Here is a 20,070-nt window from a genome sequence, read left to right as displayed (position 1 = left end):
TTGCCCGGGGGCCCCATGAGTTGTCAGTCTGCTCCTGGTTGTGATGTTTCCTTCATAGATTACCTCAATGAATTCTCCTACCAGGGGCGGACTCACCATTTGGAAACTCGGGCACCGCCCGAGAGCCTGGAGTCAGTAGGGGGCCCCATGAGATGCCCCTGGTACTTTTTTCATAGGCTTTATTGAGTTTGGGCAAGGACACAGGGGCCCCATGATCCCCTATTGCCCGGGGGCCCCATGAGTTGTCAGTCCGCTCCTGGTTGTGAGGTTTCCTTCATAGCATTACCTCAATGAATGTTCCTACCGGGGCGGACTCACCATTTGGAAACTCAGGCACTGCCCGAGGGCCCAGGGTCAGTAGCGGGCCCCATGAGATGCTCCTGGTACCTTTTTCATAGGCTTTTTTGAGTTTGGGCAAGGACACAGGGGCCCCATGATCCCCTATTGCCCGGGGGCCTCATGATTTGTCAGTCTGCTCCTGGTTGTGATGTTTCCTTCATAGCATTACCTCAATGAATGCTCCGACCAGGGGCGGACTCACCATTTGGAAACTCGGGCACTGCCCAAGGGCCCGGGGTCAGTAGGGGGCCCCATGAGATGCTCCTGGTACCTTTTACATAGGCTTTTTTGAGATTGGGCAAGGACACAGGGGCCCCATGATCCCGTATTGCCCGGGGGCCCCATGAGTTGTCAGTCCGCTCCTGGTTGTGATGTTTCCTTCATAGCATTACCTCAATGAATGCTCCTACCAGGGGTGGACTGACCATTTGGAAACTCGGGCACTGCCCAAGGGTCCAGGGTCAGTAGGGGGCCCCATGAGATGCCCCTGGTACCTTTTCCATAGGCTTTTTTGAGTTTGGGCAAGGACACAGGGGCCCCATGATCCCCTATTGCCTGGGGGCCCCATGAGTTGTCAGTCCGCTCCTGGTTGTGATGTTTCCTTCATAGCATTACCTCAATGAATGCTCCTACCAGGGGCAGACTGACCATTTGGAAACTCTGGCACTGCTCGAGGGCCCGGGGTCAGTAGGGGGCCCCATGAGATGCTCCTGGTACTTTTTTCATAGGCTTTTTTGAGTTTGGGCAAGGACACAGGGGCCCCATGATCCCCTATTGCCCGGGGGCCCCATGAGTTGTCAGTCCGATCCTGGTTGTGATGGTTCCTTCATAGCATTACCTCAATAAATGCTCCTACCAGGGGCGGACTCACCATTTGGAAACTCAGGCACTGCCCGAGGGCCCAGGGTCAGTAGGGGGCCCCATGAGATGCTCCTGGTACCTTTTACATAGGCTTTTTTGAGATTGGGCAAGGACACAGGGGCCCCATGATCCCGTATTGCCCGGGGGCCCCATGAGTTGTCAGTCCGCTCCTGGTTGTGATGTTTCCTTCATAGCATTACCTCAATGAATGCTCCTACCAGGGGTGGACTGACCATTTGGAAACTCGGGCACTGCCCAAGGGTCCAGGGTCAGTAGGGGTCCCATGAGATGCCCCTGGTACCTTTTCCATAGGCTTTTTTGAGTTTGGGCAAGGACACAGGGGCCCCATGATCCCCTATTGCCCGGGGGCCCCATGAGTTGTCAGTCCGCTCCTGGTTGTGATGTTTTCTTCATAGCATTACCTCAATAAATGCTCCTACCAGGGGCGGACTCACCATTTGGAAACTCAGGCACTGCCCGAGGGCCCAGGGTCAGTAGGGGGCCCCATGAGATGCTCCTGGTACCTTTTACATAGGCTTTTTTGAGATTGGGCAAGGACACAGGGGCCCCATGATCCCGTATTGCCCGGGGGCCCCATGAGTTGTCAGTCCGCTCCTGGTTGTGATGTTTCCTTCATAGCATTACCTCAATGAATGCTCCTACCAGGGGTGGACTGACCATTTGGAAACTCGGGCACTGCCCAAGGGTCCAGGGTCAGTAGGGGTCCCATGAGATGCCCCTGGTACCTTTTCCATAGGCTTTTTTGAGTTTGGGCAAGGACACAGGGGCCCCATGATCCCCTATTGCCCGGGGGCCCCATGAGTTGTCAGTCCGATCCTGGTTGTGATGGTTCCTTCATAGCATTACCTCAATAAATGCTCCTACCAGGGGCGGACTCACCATTTGGAAACTCAGGCACTGCCTGAGGGCCCAGGGTCAGTAGCGGACCCCATGAGATGCTCCTGGTACCTTTTTCATAGGCTTTTTTGAGTTTGGGCAAGGACACAGGGGCCCCATGAGTTGTCAGTCTGCTCCTGGCTCCTACAAGTTCTCTCGAAAAGCTCTATAAGGCAAGCGCTTGCCTCATCAGGTATTGGAACTCTCAGTATCTAAAGCCACCACTCCCACACTGAGATCTTCCTCGAAGAATAGGATGACTCAGCCAATCAGAATCCACCTAAAACCAAACTAAGCACTTTTGGGTGGAATGGTCTTTTTAAAATGCCCAGAGACAACAAATTTCTTCCTGATGCCTGGACGGTGGTGGCCTGAAGCACGGTCCATCTGGGTGTCCTGAAGGAGGCCGAGAAGTAGCCGGGGCGTTCTTTGGGTTCTGGCATCTTGGCAGTGGCTGGAGAGAAGTGCTGGCCGGATGGACAGATAAAAGCACAAAGAGAACAACTTAAAACATCCCCTCATTACACGTCTGAAGCTGATAAGAGCCGCGTCCAGCGCCCTGTTCTCATTACACAGCTTGGGGGATGCAACATAAATTATCCCACAGCAATCTTCCTCTCTCTCCACATTTATTTTCCTTAATGAGCTTTTGGGAAAGTTTTTTTTTTTTTTGTCTTTTTAATTCAGCGTAAAGCGCATTCATATAGGAAGATGTGAAGTCACTGCTAGCCAGTCAGAATGCTGAGAGCAGAAGTCGTTTTGCCGGGCTGGGAACTTCACGAGCCAGTAGAAGAGGCTCAGGAAGGAGACGCCATCGAGGAGCCCCAGCGGGAGATGAGAGCGCAGCTGATTGGGCGTAGGAGGGGACAAAAAGTCACCAAGCGTCAGACTGTAAGTGGGGCCTGTCGGTGAGAATTGATGGAGTGACTGAATTCATTTTCTGCTGTTAACCACTTATACCCCCTTCTTTACCAGGCCAATTTTCAGCTTTCAGCGCTGTCGCACTTTGACAATTGCGCGGTCATGCAACATTGTACCCATATGACATTTTCTATCATTTGTTTCTCACAAGTAGAGCTTTCTTTTGGTGGTCTTTAATTGCCGCTGGGCACTTTACTTTTTGTGCTATAAACAAAAAAAGTGCAAAACAATTTGAAAAAAAAAATTTTTCTTTGTTTCTATTATAACATTTTTCAAACAGGTAATTTTTCTCCTTCACTGATGTGCGTTGATGAGGCAGCACTGATGGGCACTGATAGGTGGCACTGATGGGCACTGATAGGCAGCACTAATGAGGTGTCACGGATAGGCGGCACTGATGATGGGTACTGATAGACAGCACTGATAGGTGGCACTGACTGGCATCACTGCTGGGCACTGACTGGCGGCACTGCTAGGCATTGACTGGCGCAACTGCTGGGCACTGACTGGCGGCACTGACTGGCAGCACTGCATTGATGGGCACTGGTGGGTGGCACAGGTGGGTGGCACTGCTGGGCACAGGTGGGTGCACTGGTGGGTGGCACTGCTGGGCACAGGTGGGCAGTACTGGTGGGTAGCACTGCTGGGCACCGATCATCAGGGCACTAATCATCAGTGCCGATCCCCGCTCTGACAACTACCGGTTCTCGGCAGTACTTTCCTCATGCTCTGACAGCGTGAGGAAAGTGCAGCCAAGAACCAGCAATTGCATTTCCCGGTGATCAGCGTGTCATTGGACACGGCTGATCACGTGGTAAAAGGCTGCTGTGATTGGCCTTTTACCACATCACATGATCAGCTGTAGGACACAGCGATCACGGAGATCGCCGGGGGGCGCGCAGGAGAGCGCGTTCTGGGGGGACGTCATATGATGCCCTCCCAGAACTGGCCGGCCACAGTGTAGCCGTCATTCGGCTATCTGCGGTTGGCAAGAAGTTAAAATATTTTCTACAAATATTCACCCTCCTCAAAACAAAAAAAATATATACAGTGGCAATCTCTTTTTATCCATATGGTTGTAGATTTCAGATTTCATTGGACTCAATGGAAACTAACTATAATGTTATATATATTATTGGAGTGTACACAGAATGATTTTTGCATGATTCAAGTGTCACCAACATTTGAATCTGAATATATTTTTTGTGCACATTTATATATATTGTCTGCACTGTTTTAGTATATACTCATATGTTTTAAGGTCTATACATTCATATGATATTTAGAAGGTAATACACTATTATAGTTTAGATTTCTTTTTTCGAGGTATCACGAGGTTTGGAATGTAAAATTGAAAGTTTAACACACTGGATTTAGAGACGTTTGGTGGACTGTTATTTTTTTGATTTGATTTGATTTTGTTTGGATATTACTTTGGACAATTTTTGAATTATTTATTTGATTTGATTTTATTCGGATATTACTTTGGACAATTTGTGAATTATTTATTTTATTTTTGGACATTATTTTAGTTTTGATTATATTTATGTATTATTTATTTCTTTTTGTATTTTATACATGGGTTTTGAGTATAAGTGAAGGAAAAGGTTCATTATTATTTGCTTTCAAGGGTGAAAGTGTTACTTTTCTTTAGGGGTGATTGTAGTGGGAATTTCACAAATTTTAGGATAGAATTTGCAGAGTGATTATCATTTAATGGAAACTAACTGTCGCTTTTTGAAAACAAGGATACTTATCTGGAAAATATCTGTCACTTATTTGATACTAATCCAGATGTGATTAGGTTTTTTTTTCTGTACAGGTGACAGGACCAGGCTATTTTGCCTAATGATGGTGCAGGGAGGTCCAGGACCTCCTTGATTTTTTTGTCCTGGGGCTTCTAGCCCTTCACCGAAAACCAAAAGAAAACATTTTGTTCCACTTTTATTATTATACAGGATTTATATAGCGCCAACAGTTTGCTCAGCACTTTACAAAATGAAGGCAGACATTACAGTTACAATACAATTTGGTCCAAGAGGAAACAGAGGGCCCTGATCCTGAGAGCTTACAATCTAGGAGGAAGGGTTGAGTGATACAAAAGGTAATAGCTGTGGGGGATGAGCTGATGGAGGAAATAAATGGCAGTTTACTAGGTAGAAGCAGGATTAGCTTCTTTAACCTCTTGCCTACCTGGCACTTTTACCCCCTTCCTGCCTAGGCCAATTTTTGGCTTTCAGCGCTGTCGCACTTTGAATGACAATTGCGCGGTCATGCAATATTGTACCCAGATGACATTTTTATCATTTTTTTTTTAGACAGATAGAGCTTTCTTTTGGTGGTATTTAATCACCTCTGGGTTTTTTATTTTTTGCTAAACAAACCAAAAACAACTGAATATTTTGAAAAAAAAGTTTTTTCTGTTATAAAATTTTGTAAATAAGTGATTTTTTCTCCTTCACTGATGTGCGCTAAAGAGGCTGCAGTGATGGGCACTGATGAGGAGGCACTGGTAGGTGGCACTGATGGGCATTGACAGGCATCACTGATGGGCACTGAAAGGCAGCACTCATATATGTCACTGTTAGGTGGCACTGACTGGCATTGATAGGTGGCACTGAAAGGCAGCTCAGATGGGCACTGATATATGACCTTGATGTGCACTGGTAGGCACTGATATGTGGCATTGATGTGCACTGGTAGGCACGGATATGTGGCATTGATGTGCACCGGTAGGCACGGATATGTGGCATTGATGTGCACCGGTAGGCACGGATATGTGGCATTGATGTGCACCGGTAGGCACTGATATGTGGCATTGATGTGCACTGGTAGGCACAGATATGTGGCATTGATGTGCACCGGTAGGCACGGATATGTGGCATTGATGTGCACCAGTAGGCACTGATATGTGCCATTGATGTGCACCGGTAGGCACTGATATGTGGCATTGATGTGCACCAGTAGGCACTGATATGTGGCATTGATGTGCACCGGTAGGCACGGATATGTGGCATTGATGTGCACCGGTAGGCACGGATATGTGGCATTGATGTGGCATTGACAGGTGGCACTAATGGGGCTACACTGATCATACATGTCCCCTCCGAGGGGATTACCGGCTCTCCTCTGTCAGCGTGACAGCTCGTGTGGAGAAAAATGCCGATAACCGGCATTTCCCTATTTACATGTGATCAGCTGTGATTGGGCACAGCTGATCACATGACAGTGCCGAAGTCTTCGGCTCTTTCTGTTGATCGGTGATACACTGCGTCCCAGGGACACAGTGCACCACCGATCGCCGAGCTGTGTGCCCTGGGGGCACGCATGCGCAGTTAGAGTGGGAGGACGTCATATGATGTCCTCCCAGAATGAGAGAACAGCCGCCCATCCATCATTTCCTTATATGGCAGGCGGGAGGCGGTTAAAGAGAAAGGTTTTCAGGGATCATCTAAAGGTGGATTAGGGGACAGCCAGACAGATTGGGGTAGGGAATTCCATAGGATGGGAGAAGCTCGGGAGAAGTCCTGGAGGCGATCATGGGAGGAGGGTACATGGGAACTAGAAAGCAGAAGGTCTTGGCAGCATCGGAGAGAGCGGTTTGGTTGATATTTTGAGACCAGGTTGGTGATGTAGCTGGGAGCACAGTTGTGGATGGCTTTCTAAGTTGTTGTTAGTATTTTGAATTTTGTTCATTGGGGTGAGTGGAAGCCAGTGGAGGGATTGGCAGAGAGGGGTAGCAGACACTGAATGGTTGCTAAGGTGGATGAGCCTGGCAGCAGCATTGATAATGGACTGGAGGGGGGATAGCCTGTGTAAAGGTAGGCCAATGAGGAGGGAGTTGCAGTAGTTGAGGCGAGAGATAACCAGGCAGTGAATTAGGAGCTTTATGGTGTCATTGGTTAGAAAAATAAACTAAATCTGTATTTATTGGCTAGCTGTATTCAATAGAAGTTGCTGGAGTCAGTATAGATATTGTTATATACAATATGTTGTGTTTTACAGGTTGCTTCCCCCACTAGGTCCCATGGGGCAGCTTCGGGGAAGAAGACTCCTCAGAACAATGCCCGGGAGAGGACCCGGGTCCGTACCCTTCGGGAGGCCTTCCTGACCCTTCAGGCCGCCCTGCCCTCTGTCCCCCCAGACACCAAACTGTCTAAGTTGGACGTCCTGGTCCTGGCCACCAGCTACATAGGCCACCTCACTCAGACGTTGGATCAGGATGGGAACAGTGCTCCATCTGGAAGGGGTCCCGGGTACCTGCATCCTATGAAGGTAACATGGGCCACACAGGGTTTAACATGGAAAACATGTCAATCCACAGTGCCACCTTAATGGGATTTCCGTATGGGTTGAAGATTTTTTTTTTCTAGCTTAGTTATCTCTGGAAACAGGTGCAACCATTTACAAGAAACAGATAACATAAAGTCTTTCTTGTCATTAGAAGTCGTTGGTCACATTCAAGACTTGTTCCTCTTCCTTATAATCATCTGGTTTCGGGGGAGGCTAATAGAATGGAGGGAGCTGTGACAGGCTCTCATTAAGAGTGCTTGACTATGCCCACCATTTTTTGCCCCCTCCTCCAATCATTGAAGCCATAGCTACAGCTTATATGAATGAAATGGGATTTATGAATGGAGTGGATGGACCTTTAAATTGTCTGCCCATCCTCCATTCATAGATCATGTTTCATTTATCATAGCTGTAGCTATTTCTTCTATGAATGGCAGAGGGTGGTGGGAAAGGTGGGCATAGCTGGGTTGGCTCCCTCCATTTTATTAACTCTTGCTGCACCAGTAGATTACAGCAGCACAGGTAGGGCCGGGAGGGGGAGGTGGGGGGGGGTTGGAGAGTGAAGATTGTAAGGAATCCAGCAATGCAAGGGGCACATCAGATTAATAGTAAGTCATGTCCATTGTGCTGAATTTGTTTTCTCTCATACTTTCTAAACTTAGGCTTTACAGTGTTTCTAAACCCACAACAGTAAAGTCAGTTTGTATATGCAGTAAAGCATGCTTGTTATACTCACTGTGGAACCTAAGGGGTTAATCCTCTACATTGTGTAAAAAGGCTGTTTGATACTGTCTTCTCTGATCCTCCCCTTCTTCTACTTTTCCTGATAGAACAGAGCCATTGGGACAAGCTGCACATGCTCAGTTTGGTGTGTATTGCTAGAGAGGGTTTTTTGGGGGCTGCCATGCACAGCTGCTCCAGTTTTAGTAAATCAACCCCAATATGTCTTCCACACATAATGCCATTAACCGCTTGCCGCCCTGCCACTGTGTATATACGTGTGCAGGGCGGCAGTGTAGCGCAAAAGCACGTTTTAAAACGGGCTCCGCGCTCCCGACACTTTCGCGGGTAGGGGGCGTGCGCGCGCGCTTCTTCCGACCCGCGGGTGTCACCTTTCGATCCAGGAGGGATCAATCATTAGATTTCAGCCAGTGATGTCTGGCTAAAATCAGATGATCGGTCCCTGTCCTATCCTATCCTGTGTTGACAGTTACACAGGGCAGGATATGATGTCATTCTTCTCTGCCTGGACACATTCCAGACAGAGAAGAAGAAACATTTAAACGTGAGTAAAACACTACACGCTGACAGTTAGAACACTCTAGAGCAGCGGTTCTCAACCTGGGGGTCGCGACCCCTTTGGGGGTCGAACGACCATTTCCCAGGGGTCGCCTAAGACCATCGGAAAACACATATTTCCGATGGTCTTAGGAACCGAGACACCGCTGCAGTCTCCGGCGATGTGTGGGCGGGATGATACGCTGCTGTCACCTGGCCACACCTCCGGGATCGCTCAGCAGCTCCGCCTCCTCGCCGCTGATTGGCCACCGGAACTGTAGCTCAGGAGAGGCACACAGGCGGCCAATCACCGGCGAGAAGGTGGAGCTTGGAGAGGAGGAGCCGAGCGGCAGCGCGCGTACATCAAAGAAGACCGAGGGAGCTGCCGGAGTAAGTGAAGAGCAGAGCGGCCAGAGAAGGAAGACAGCTGACAGGTAAGTGAGAGAGCGAGCCCAGGCTGGAGCAGGGGTCAGCAAAGTAAGTATCATTGGTGTCAGTGGGAGGAATAGTGCCCCATCATTTGTGTCACTAATACCAACGATGGGGCACTATTCCTCCCCCCACTGACACCAACGATGGGGCACTATTCCTCCCCCCACTGACACCAACGATGTGGCACTATTCCTCCCCCAACTGACACCAACGATGGGGCACTATTCCTCCCCCCACTGACACCAACGATGTGGCACTATTCCTCCCCCCACTGACACCAACGATGGGGCACTATTCCTCCCCCCACTGACACCAACGATGGGGCACTATTCCTCCCCCCACTGACACCAACGATGGGGCACTATTCCTCCCCCCCTGACACCAACGATGGGGCACTATTCCTCCCCCCACTGACACCAACGATGGGGCACTATTCCTCCCCCCACTGACACCAACGATGGGGCACTATTCCTCCCCCCACTGACACCAACGATGGGGCACTATTCCTCCCCCCACTGACACCAACGATGGGACACTATTCCCCCCCCCCGACCCCAATGATGGGGCACTATTCTCCCCTCCACCACACTGACATCAATGATGGGGCACTATTCCTCCCACTGACACCAATGATGGGGCACTATTCCTCCCACTGACACCAATGATGTGGCACTATTCCTCCCACTGGCACCAGTGATGGGGCACTACTCCCACTGACACCAGTGATGGGGCACTACTCCCCCCACTGACACCAGTGATGGGGCACTATTCCTCCCACTGACACCAATGATGGGGCACTACTCCCCCCACTGACACCAATGATGGGGCACTACTCCCCCCACTGACACCAATGATGGGGCACTATTCCTCCCACTGACACCAATGATGTGGCACTATTCCTCCCACTGACACCAGTGATGGAGCACTACTCCTCCCACTGACACCAGTGATGGGGCACTACTCCCCCCACTGACACCAGTGATGGAGCACTACTCCCCCCACTGACACCAATGATGGGGCACTACTCCCCCCACTGACACCAATGATGGGGCACTACTCCTCCCACTGACACCAATGATGGGGCACTACTCCTCCCACTGACACCAATGATGGGGCACTACTCCTCCCACTGACACCAATGATGGGGCACTATTCCTCCCACTGACACCAATGATGTGGCACTATTCCTCCCACTGACACCAGTGATGGAGCACTACTCCTCCCACTGACACCAGTGATGGGGCACTACTCCCCCCACTGACACCAGTGATGGAGCACTACTCCCCCCACTGACACCAATGATGGGGCACTACTCCCCCCACTGACACCAATGATGGGGCACTACTCCTCCCACTGACACCAATGATGGGGCACTATTCCTCCCACTGACACCAATGATGGGGCACTATTCCTCCCACTGACTCCAACGATGGGGCACTATTCCTCCCACTGACACCAACGATGGGGCACTATTCCTCCCACTGACACCAACGATGGGGCACTATTCCTCCCACTGATACCAACGATGGGGCACTATTCCTCCCACTGACACCAACGATGGGGCACTATTCCTCCCACTGACACCAACGATGGGGCACTATTCCTCCCACTGACACCAACGATGGGGCACTATTCCTCCCACTGACACCAACGATGGGGCACTATTCCTCCCACTGACACCAACGATGGGGCACTATTCCTCCCACTGACACCAACGATGGGGCACTATTCCTCCCACTGACACCAGTGATGGGGCACTATTCCTCCCACTGACACCAGTGATGGGGCACTATTCCTCCCACTGACACCAGTGATGGGGCACTATTCCTCCCACTGACACCAGTGATGGGGCACTATTCCTCCCACTGACACCAGTGATGGGGCACTATTCCTCCCACTGACATCAGTGATGGGGCACTATTCCTCCCACTGATACCAACGATGGGGCACTATGCATCCCACTGACATCAGTGATGGGGCACTATTCATCCCACTGACATCAGTGATGGGGCACTATTCCTCCCACTGATACCAACGATGGGGCACTATGCATCCCACTGACATCAGTGATGTGGCACTACTCCTTCCACTGACACCAATGACATGGCACTACTCCTCCCACTGCAAAATTACAGTTATGAAGTAGCAATGAAAATAATTTTATGGTTGGGGGTCACCACAACATGAGGAACTGTATTAAGGGGTCGCGGCATTAGAAAGGTTGAGAACCACTGCTCTAGAGGAAACATTTAACCCCCTGATCGCCCCCCCCCCCCAGTTAACCCCTTCACTGCCCTGTCACCAGTGTCACTGATCAGTGAAGCGATTTTTACTGATCACTGTATCAGTGTCGCTGGCGACTTCCGATAGTGTTAGCGCCCCTCCCAGATAGCGCCAGATTGCCCGCTAATACACCAGTAGTCCCGTCTAACCCCTTGATCGCCCCCCCCCAGTTAACCCCTTCACTGCCCTGTCACCAGTGTCACTGATCAGTGAACCAATTTTTACTGATCACTGTATCAGTGTAGCTGGCGACTTCCAATAGTGTTAGCGCCCTTCCCAGATAGCGCCAGATTGCCCGCTAATACACCAGTAGTCCCGTCTAACCCCTTGATCGCCCCCCGAGTTGACCCCTTCACTGCCCTGTCACCAGTGTCACTGATCAGTGAACCAATTTTTACTGATCACTGTATCAGTGTCGCTGGCGACTTCCAATAGTGTTAGCGCCCCTCCCAGATAGCGCCAGTTTGCCCGCCAGTACATCAGTAATCCCATTTAACCCCTTGATCGCCCCCCCCCCCAGTTAACCCCTTCACTGCCCTGTCACCAGTGTCATTGATTACAGTGAACAGATTTTTACTGATCACTGTATTAGTGTCACTGGTGACTTCCGATAGTTTTAGCACTCCTCCCAGATAGCGCCAGATTGCCCGCTAGTACACAAATAATCACATTTGACCCCTTGATTGCCAGGAACACGCTTACTTGCACGCTAAACCTTCATTGCTAGTATAGTGTCTGATTGGATCAATACCTTTGATCAGATCAGCGCTATACCAGCATTCACATTACTATAGTATCCCCAAAAACGCAGTGTTAGCGGGATCAGCCCCAACACCTGCCAGCACCTGCGTTTAGCCCCTACGCCCCCCCCCTTCTCCCCCAGCAAGTGCAGTGTCAGTAGATAACTGTCACTTGATACATATTACACACAAAACCGCAGTGTTCACAGAATCAGGCCTGATCTCTGTTAGCACTTGTCGGTAATTTTTTTGTAGCGGTTCAAGCAGGTGATGAAATACCACTAAAACAAAGCTCTATTTGTGTGAAAAAAAGGACGTAAATTTTGTTTGGGTACAGCATTGCATGACCGCGCAATTATCATTTGAATTAGCGCAGCGCTGTATAGCAAAAAAAGGCATAAATTGCAGTATCTATACCATAGTTTGTAGACGCTATAACGTTCACACAAAGCAATCACTATACACTTATTGGGATTTTTTCTACCAAAAACATGGAGCAGAATACATTTTGGCTTAAATTTATAACTAACTTTGAGTTTACTATATATTTTTTATAGCTGAAAGTAGAAAATATTGGGTTTTTTTTCAAGATTTTCGTGTTTTTTTTGTTTATAGCGCCAAAAATAAAAAGCGCACAGGTGAACAAATACCACCAAAAGAAAGCTCTATTTGTGTGAAAAAAAGGACGTAAATTTCGTTTGGGTACAGCATTGCATGACCGCGCAATTATCATTTGAATTAGCGCAGCGCTGTATAGCAAAAAAAGGCATAAATTACAGTATCTATACCATAGTTTGTAGACACTATAACTTTCACACAAAGCAATCAATATACACTTATTGGGATTTTTTTTACCAAAAAAACAAGTAGTAGAATACATTTTGGCTTAAATTTATGACTAACTTTGAGTTTACGATATATTTTTTATAGCTGAAAGTAGAAAATATTGGTTTTTTTTGTTTATAGCGCAGAAAATAAAAAGTAGAAAATATTTTTTTTTCAAAATTTTCGTGTTTTTTTCGTTTATAGCGCAGAAAATAAAAAGCGCACAGGTGATCAAATACCACCAAAAGAAAGCTCTATTTGTGTGAAAAAAAGGACGTAAATTTCGTTTGGGTGCAGCATTGCATGACCGCGCAATTATCATTTGAATTAGTGCAGCGCCAAACAGCAAAAAAAGGCCTGGTCATTAAGGGGGGTAAATCCTCTGGAGCTCAAGTGGTTAACACCTCAATCCTGGTGATGTGATGTGACATGTTATTCCTCTGACTCGCATGGATGAAGGTGCAAATTGCTGTCACACAGCCAGGATAGGGATGTTAATATGGCATTATATGGGGAAGACATATGGAGGGGGTGGGGGTATTTATTAAAACTGGGAAGTGCAAAATATGGTGCTGCTCTGCATAGAAACCAATCAGCATCCAGGTTTTATTTTCAAAGCTTAATTGAACAAGCTGAAGGTAGAAGCTGATTGGCTACCATGCACAGTGCACCAGTTTTAGTAAATATCCCCCATGGTCACATTTGTTTTTGAACATTCAACATCTGCCATGACACATTCCACGGTGAGTGGATTAATATGTGTGTGCAACCTGTGTGGATAGAAATGCTCAGGTGCTCCTTGGATGCTCCTATCGTTCATTAGACCCAAGGAAGTGGTTTGGAGAAGCTATAGAATGTCATCAACATTGCAGAAGAAGTCCAGATGAATGTGACTAACCACTACTAGATATACCATGACCTGGAGAAATGGGAACCTTTACTGACTTATTGTCCTGTAATTGATTCAGTTAATAGCTCAACCAGGAAAAAAAAATAAGTCTTAGTCCGTAGGGTTCAATATTGAGTTGGCCCCGCCCTTTGCAGCTATAACAGCTTCAACTCTTCTGGGAAGGCCGTCCACAAGGTTTAGGAGGGTGTCTATGGGAAGGTTTGACCATTCTTCCAGAAGCACATTTGTGAGGTCAGGCACTGATGTCGGGGGAGGAGGCCTGGCTCGCAGTCTCCGCTCTAATTCATCCCAAAGGTGTTCTATGGGGTTGAGGTCAGGACTCTGTGCAGGCCCGTCACGTTCCTCCACCCCAAACTCACTCATCCATGTCTTTATGGATCTTGCTTTGTGCACTGGTGTGCAGTCATGTTGGAACAGGAAGGGGCCATTCCCAAACTCTTCCCACAAAGTTGGGATCATGAAATCGTGCAAAATGTCTTGGTATGCTGACGCCATAAGAGTTCCCTTCACTGGAACTAGGGGACCAAGCCCAAGCCCTGAAAAACAACCCCACACCATAATCCCCCCCCCCCCCACCAAACTTTACACTTGGCACATTGTAGTCAGGAAAGTACCCTTCTTCTGGCTACCGCCAAACCCAGACACGTCCATCGGATTGCCAGACAGAAAAACGTGATTCATCACTCCAGAGAACACGTCTCCACTGCTCTAGAGTCCAGTGGTGGTGTGCTTTACACTGCTGCATCCAACACTTTGCTTGGTGATGTAAGGCTTGGATGCTGCTGCTCAGCCATGGAAATCCATTCCATGAAGCTCTCTATGTACTTGTGCTAATCTGAAGGCCACATGTAGTTTGGAGGTCTTTAGCTATTGACTCTGCAGACAGTTGGCGACTTCTGCGCACTGTGCGTTTCAGCATGCGCTGACCTTGCGCTGTAATGTTTTGTGGCCTACCACTTGGTGGCTGAGTTGCTGTTGTTCCCAGTTGCTTCCACTTTGTTATAATCCCACTAACAGTTGAGCGTGGAATATTTAGTAACCAGGAAATGTCACGGATGGACTTATTGCACAGGTGTCAACCTATCACGGGACCACACTTGGAGTCACTGAGCTCCTGAGAGCGACCCATTCTTTCACCAATGTTTGTAGAAGCAGTCTGCATGCCTAGGTGATGATTTTATACACCTGTGGCCATGTTGGTGATTGGAACACCTGAATCCAGTTGGAGGGGTGTCCCAATACGTTTGGCAATACAGTTTATCTCTGCTTGTTTGGTGCTGTCTCTCAAAAAAAAAAAAACAATAATGCTTTGAAATTGTGATGAGGTTGGATTTGGATCAAACTCACGTTCCTCTAAACTGGGAAGTTAGATGCCACTGTTGGGTAAATGATCTGGCGGCAGAAGATAATGCTGTGAAATTGTGATGAGTTTGGGCTTGGTTCAAATTCAAGTTCCTCTAAATTGGGAAGTTTGATGCCACTGTTGGGCCAAGGATCTGGGATCGAAAGATATCGCTCTGAAATTGTGATGAGGTTGAGTTTGGTCCAAACTCAAGTTCCACTAAACTGGGAAGTTAGATGCCACTGTTGGGCCAATGATCTGGGGGGGGGCGGGAGATTCTGTGGTCATCGTTGACCTAATATTGGCACATGGCCTATCCCCACTTTGCAACATTAGTGCCATAGGTGTCGCTTGTACTAAAGCCACATTTTTTTTGGATGAAAGAGTTAGAACCTTTATCAGGTTTTATTGTTGACTGTGTCCTTGTTAGTAAACTTTGCCCTCTCTATTTGTACTGTGAAATTGCCCTCTACAGAATGTCCTAAGAAATCCAAAATTCACATTTGTCAATGAAACGAGAAATTATCCAATAGGCACATACGATCTGGTGACAACTCACTTAAAGGGGATTTTTTTCACTTTTTTGGAGATTTCTTCACGTTTCTATTTGGTCGCCATACTCTACCAAAAATAAAAAGCAAATAAATATACTTTGTCAGTTTGTCAGTGGGGTCTCAATCATGGTACCCAATTGAGGAAGGGAACAGGTACTGCACTGTATTATCTTGTATGGATTAGTAGAGGTCACCAGCATATAACAATCTAGAACTTGTATTTACACAGTGTATTTTGTCTTTGGTTTGTATTACTGAAGGACGGCTTCTATGGAGTGGTGGCGGTATATAAAATACCTAAGCTGTTTCTACCGAAGATGGAGACTTCACCCTCCTATTTCTGAATCAAACAAATCCCCGAATGGCAAGAGCCCTCCCTATGCTATCCCTTCTCTTTAGGAATCTTTCCCTATTCTAGTCACCAGTGGATATTTATAAGGTTGTCGAACAAGATGGCCACCTGAGACCTTATGGAAATTCAGTGTCCATTCAGACAACTGTCTTCCCTGAGATACCCGATAAGGGGATAATTCATTTGTCAAACTCCTCTCCATCTGTGACACTGGCACAGTGCCACCTACAGATTTGAAAAATACCTGCACCTGCCTACAAGTTGAATTTATAATTGTTTTCAAAAAACAATCTGCAGCTGCTTCTTGGCCTTTTGGCTAAGATCAAGTGTAGGATCTGTCCTTATCAGTGTCTAGTAGGGGTGCTCCACCATCAAACTGGCCTTTTGGCTGGCTGTATAGTATCTCTGCTAATATGATGGGTGTCCTGCAGGATATTCCCCGTGGAAACAGAAACCCGAGTGTTCACTAAGTGAAGTGGTGATCTGGAGTAATTCCCTGGTGGAAGCACTGGGTTCAAGGGGCCCAGTACGTTCTGGTTCAACTATGCTACTTTTTCTGGTCAGGAGCTGGGATGGCAGTGGGTATACTGTGTCAAGTGGCTCCCGGGAGTGGCATCCCGAGGGTGCCGTAGCAGTGCAAATCCAAAAATGTTAATAAACCTCAAACCTTCATATTTAAAAAAATAAAAGTCAGGTTTTGGCTTTCTTAGGAGAATATCTATGTGTACACAATTATTGGGCAACTATTAGTGTGCACAATTATTATGCAACTAAATGAAAACCGAAAGCTGAGAATAATAAACTACTCAAAATTTACAAATAAACATTTCTGACATAAAAAAAAAAAATCAGTGACCAATATAGCCACCCTTCTTTTCAATAACAGTCATAAGCCTTCCATTCATGGAGTATGTCTGTTGACGATCAAGTTTTTGTGCAGTAGCAACCACAGCCTCCCAGACACTGTTCAGAGAGGTGTACTGTTTTCCTTCATCGTAAATCTCCCATTTAAGAAGGGCCCACAAGTTCTTAATAAGGTTTAGGCCAGTTGAGGAAGGGGGCCATGTCATTATTCTTTCATCTCTAAGGCCTTTACTGGCTAGCCACTGCAGTGAAGTACTTCGATGCATGCAGTGGAGCATTGTCCTGCATAAATATCATGGTCTTCTTGAAAGATGCAGACTTTTTCCTGTACCAATGCTGGAGGAAAGTGTCTTCTGAAAACTGGCAATAGGTTTGGGAGTTGATTTTGAATCCATCTTCAACCTGAAAAGTTCCAACTAACTCATCTTTAATAATACCAGCCCATATCACCACCCCCACCTTGCTGGCTGACTGATCCAGTCACGGGCCCATCCATCTGGTCCGTCAAGAGTCACTCTCATCTCATCAGTCCATAAAACCTTTGAAAAATTGGTCTTCAGATATTTCTTGGCCCAATCTTGATGTTTCAACCTATGTGTCTTGTTCAGTGGTGGTCGAGTTTCAGCCTGCTTTACCCTGGCCATGTCTCTGAGCATTGACCACCTTGTACTTCTGGGCACTCCAGGTAGGTTGCAGTTCTGGAATATGACAGCACTGGAGGATAATGGGTTCCTGGTAGCTTCACGTTTTGATTCTTCTCAAATCTTTGGCAGTTAAGTTGCGTCTTTTTTTCTCAACATGCTTTCTTGCGACCCTGTTGACTATTTGCAACAAAACGTTTGATAGTTCTGTGATCACGTCCCAATATCTTAGCAATTTAAAGAGTGCTGCATCCCTCTGAAATACTTCTTACAATTTTTGACTTTTCAGAGTCAGTTAAATCATTTTTTGGCCCATTGTGCCTGAGGAACAGAAGCTGCATAATAATTATGCATAATTTGAGAATAGGGTGTTGATCTTCTTAGGCCACACCCTCCCTCATTACACAAATACACATCACCTGATATGCTAAAATCCAATAGGAATTCAAGTTTATACAACTTTGAGTTGGACAATGTGCATAAAAATTATGATTTGGTCAAAATACTCACTTGCCTAATAATTGTGCACAACGTGTAAGGCTAAACCTACTCTGACCCCTATTCTAAACCTATTCTATCTAACCCTGTAAAGAAAAGATCTACCTACCTATTCTAAAGCCGCTCCGGTCCCATGATCAGCTGTCAGGGCCAACATCTGCATGGTGCAGGGACAGTCGATAACAGATGTTTCTTGGTAAGTCTATTGGTGATGTCATCACCCATTTACAGCCAATGGGCTTGATATACAAAAACTGGTGCAGCTGTGCATAGAAACCAATCAGCTTCCAGGTTTTATTGCCAAAGCTTCATTGAACAAGCTGGAGCTAGAGGCTGATTGGCTACCATGCACAACTGCTCTGGAGTTTGCACTCTCTAGTTTTAGTAAATCAACCCCATTGATGGCTTTCTCTCCTGCACACAGACGCTGCTGCTGGAGACCAGACCAGAGAGTCTTCAGAATAGGTAAGTATAGGGATTGCGACCCATAGACTTACAATGGGACATCCTTTACTGACTGTCTCTCCACTACGCAGAAGCCAGAGCTGACACTTGATCATGGGACCAAATTGGAGCAGCTTCAGCATAGGTGAGTATACAGACCTTTACTGGGTTAGATAGAACAGTATTAGAATGGAGGGGGGGGGTAAGTGTAGCATTAGTTAGGTTTTGCCTTTACTTCCACTTTAATGCTAAGGGAATAGGGGTGGTATGAGGATTAAAGCCCCCTAAGTGGGGAACATTTGTGGAGAAGAACTGTAGCTGTCTTCTGCAGTACCTATCCTCAGCCACAAGACATCTCTGGTCTTCCAGATTTAATGACTCCCAGCATCACTGGAAATATTGAGGACATACTGTGAGTGCAGGGCATCATGGACCTGCCCATTGAGCGGGCTCCACCACAATGTCCTTCATTCATTGTGTGATTGTGCATTGGGTGGTGCTATTGTCAACATTAGGGCTGATATTTGCATAACTGATGCCTTGAAAAGATGAAGAGGACCCAACTACATCATGTGACCAGTCCTGAAGACATCTGTTAAAGGTAAGTATAAAAAAAACAAAACAAGCCCCAAAAAAACAAAACTGACTGCCAGTAGAGGATCAAAAGGTTGTGTAGAGGGGCCCTGGAGTTGGACTTTAAGAGAGGGTGATGATATAGGACAAGCCAGAAAACCATGTACAGTGGCAGCTATAAATCAAACTTTTATGGATGAGTATTCAGTAGTTTCTTCCCTTTTTTTTTTCCTTTGTCTTCTAGAAGTGGCCAATGAGGGCCCGTCTGTACGCTGAAGCCATAGAATGTGAATTATCTGCTGGACGCACCCCAGGAAAAAACTGAAGAGAAAGATCGGAGATCATATGGCGATCATTACTGAAGAGCTGGAAAATTCCTACAACCTGCTGGTCTCCACAATCTTCCACGAGTCTCCCACAATCTGTCCCAGATCTTCTACCCACCAGGGAATTTGGGATTTTTGTATTTTGCACTTTTGTAAACCGTCAGTTAAAAAAAAAAAAAAAAATTACAAATAAATATTTAGACCAGACCTGGCTTTACTAGGACACTTCAATGTTTTTCACGGAGATTGTAATCAATGTAATTTTAATACCATGCCTTAAGTTGCAGGCCTACAATAAAATCCCCTATGAGTCTGGAGCCCCTAGAAGATGTGTTATATCCAAACCACCACAAGCATATAGGTATACCTACAGTATATGGTTTTATATAGTTGTGCAAAATAAATCTCTCATTTTCTGAGCAGAAATGGCTGGCTTTAGTGGTCCATCAATGGTCATTTTTGCTTGTGGTTGTTTGGTTTCAATTTATTTTTGACAGTTTTTAAACTACACTCACCGGCCTCTTTATTAGGTCCACCTTGCTAGTCCCAGGTTGGACCCCCTTTTGCCTTCATTCTTGGTGGCATAGATTCAACAATGTGTTGGAAACATTCCTCAAGAGATTTTTCTCCATATTGACAGGACAGCATCACGCAGTTGCTGCAGATTTGTCGGGTGCACATTCATGAGCGTTGATAC

The 20,070-nt window shown here is 46.9% G+C and overlaps 1 protein-coding gene and 1 pseudogene across 1 annotated transcript; both read left to right on the top strand.

The window, feature by feature from the left end:
* Positions 1-2,835: 2,835 nt before the first annotated feature.
* On the top strand, positions 2,836-19,799 carry LOC149443310 (transcription factor 23-like). The gene is made up of 3 exons (XM_089655645.1): positions 2,836-2,988; positions 7,024-7,293; positions 19,292-19,799. The coding sequence occupies exons 1-3, from the start codon at positions 2,836-2,838 to the stop codon at positions 19,370-19,372; spliced, it is 504 nt and encodes a 167-aa protein (XP_089511771.1). The 3' UTR covers positions 19,373-19,799.
* Positions 16,324-16,413, top strand: LOC149443311 (U2 spliceosomal RNA; annotated as a pseudogene).
* Positions 19,800-20,070: the final 271 nt, after the last annotated feature.

Source organism: Staurois parvus, unplaced genomic scaffold (assembly GCF_062004578.1).
Source record: "Staurois parvus isolate SC_StPar_1 unplaced genomic scaffold, SC_StPar_1.0 ptg000860l, whole genome shotgun sequence".
Lineage (NCBI taxonomy): Eukaryota > Metazoa > Chordata > Amphibia > Anura > Ranidae > Staurois > Staurois parvus.
The sequence above is the reverse complement of the archived record's forward strand: the minus strand, read 5'-3'. Positions and strand labels throughout refer to the sequence as shown.

Bases quoted from the DNA above. Each gene is read 5' to 3' on its own strand.
- LOC149443310 (XM_089655645.1), top strand. From the start codon at position 2,836: ATGCTGAGAGCAGAAGTCGTTTTGCCGGGCTGGGAACTTCACGAGCCA. The intron at 2,989-7,023 runs GTAAGTGGGGCC...TGTGTTTTACAG, and splicing joins AAGTCACCAAGCGTCAGACT to GTTGCTTCCCCCACTAGGTC. The intron at 7,294-19,291 runs GTAACATGGGCC...TTTGTCTTCTAG, and splicing joins GGTACCTGCATCCTATGAAG to AAGTGGCCAATGAGGGCCCG.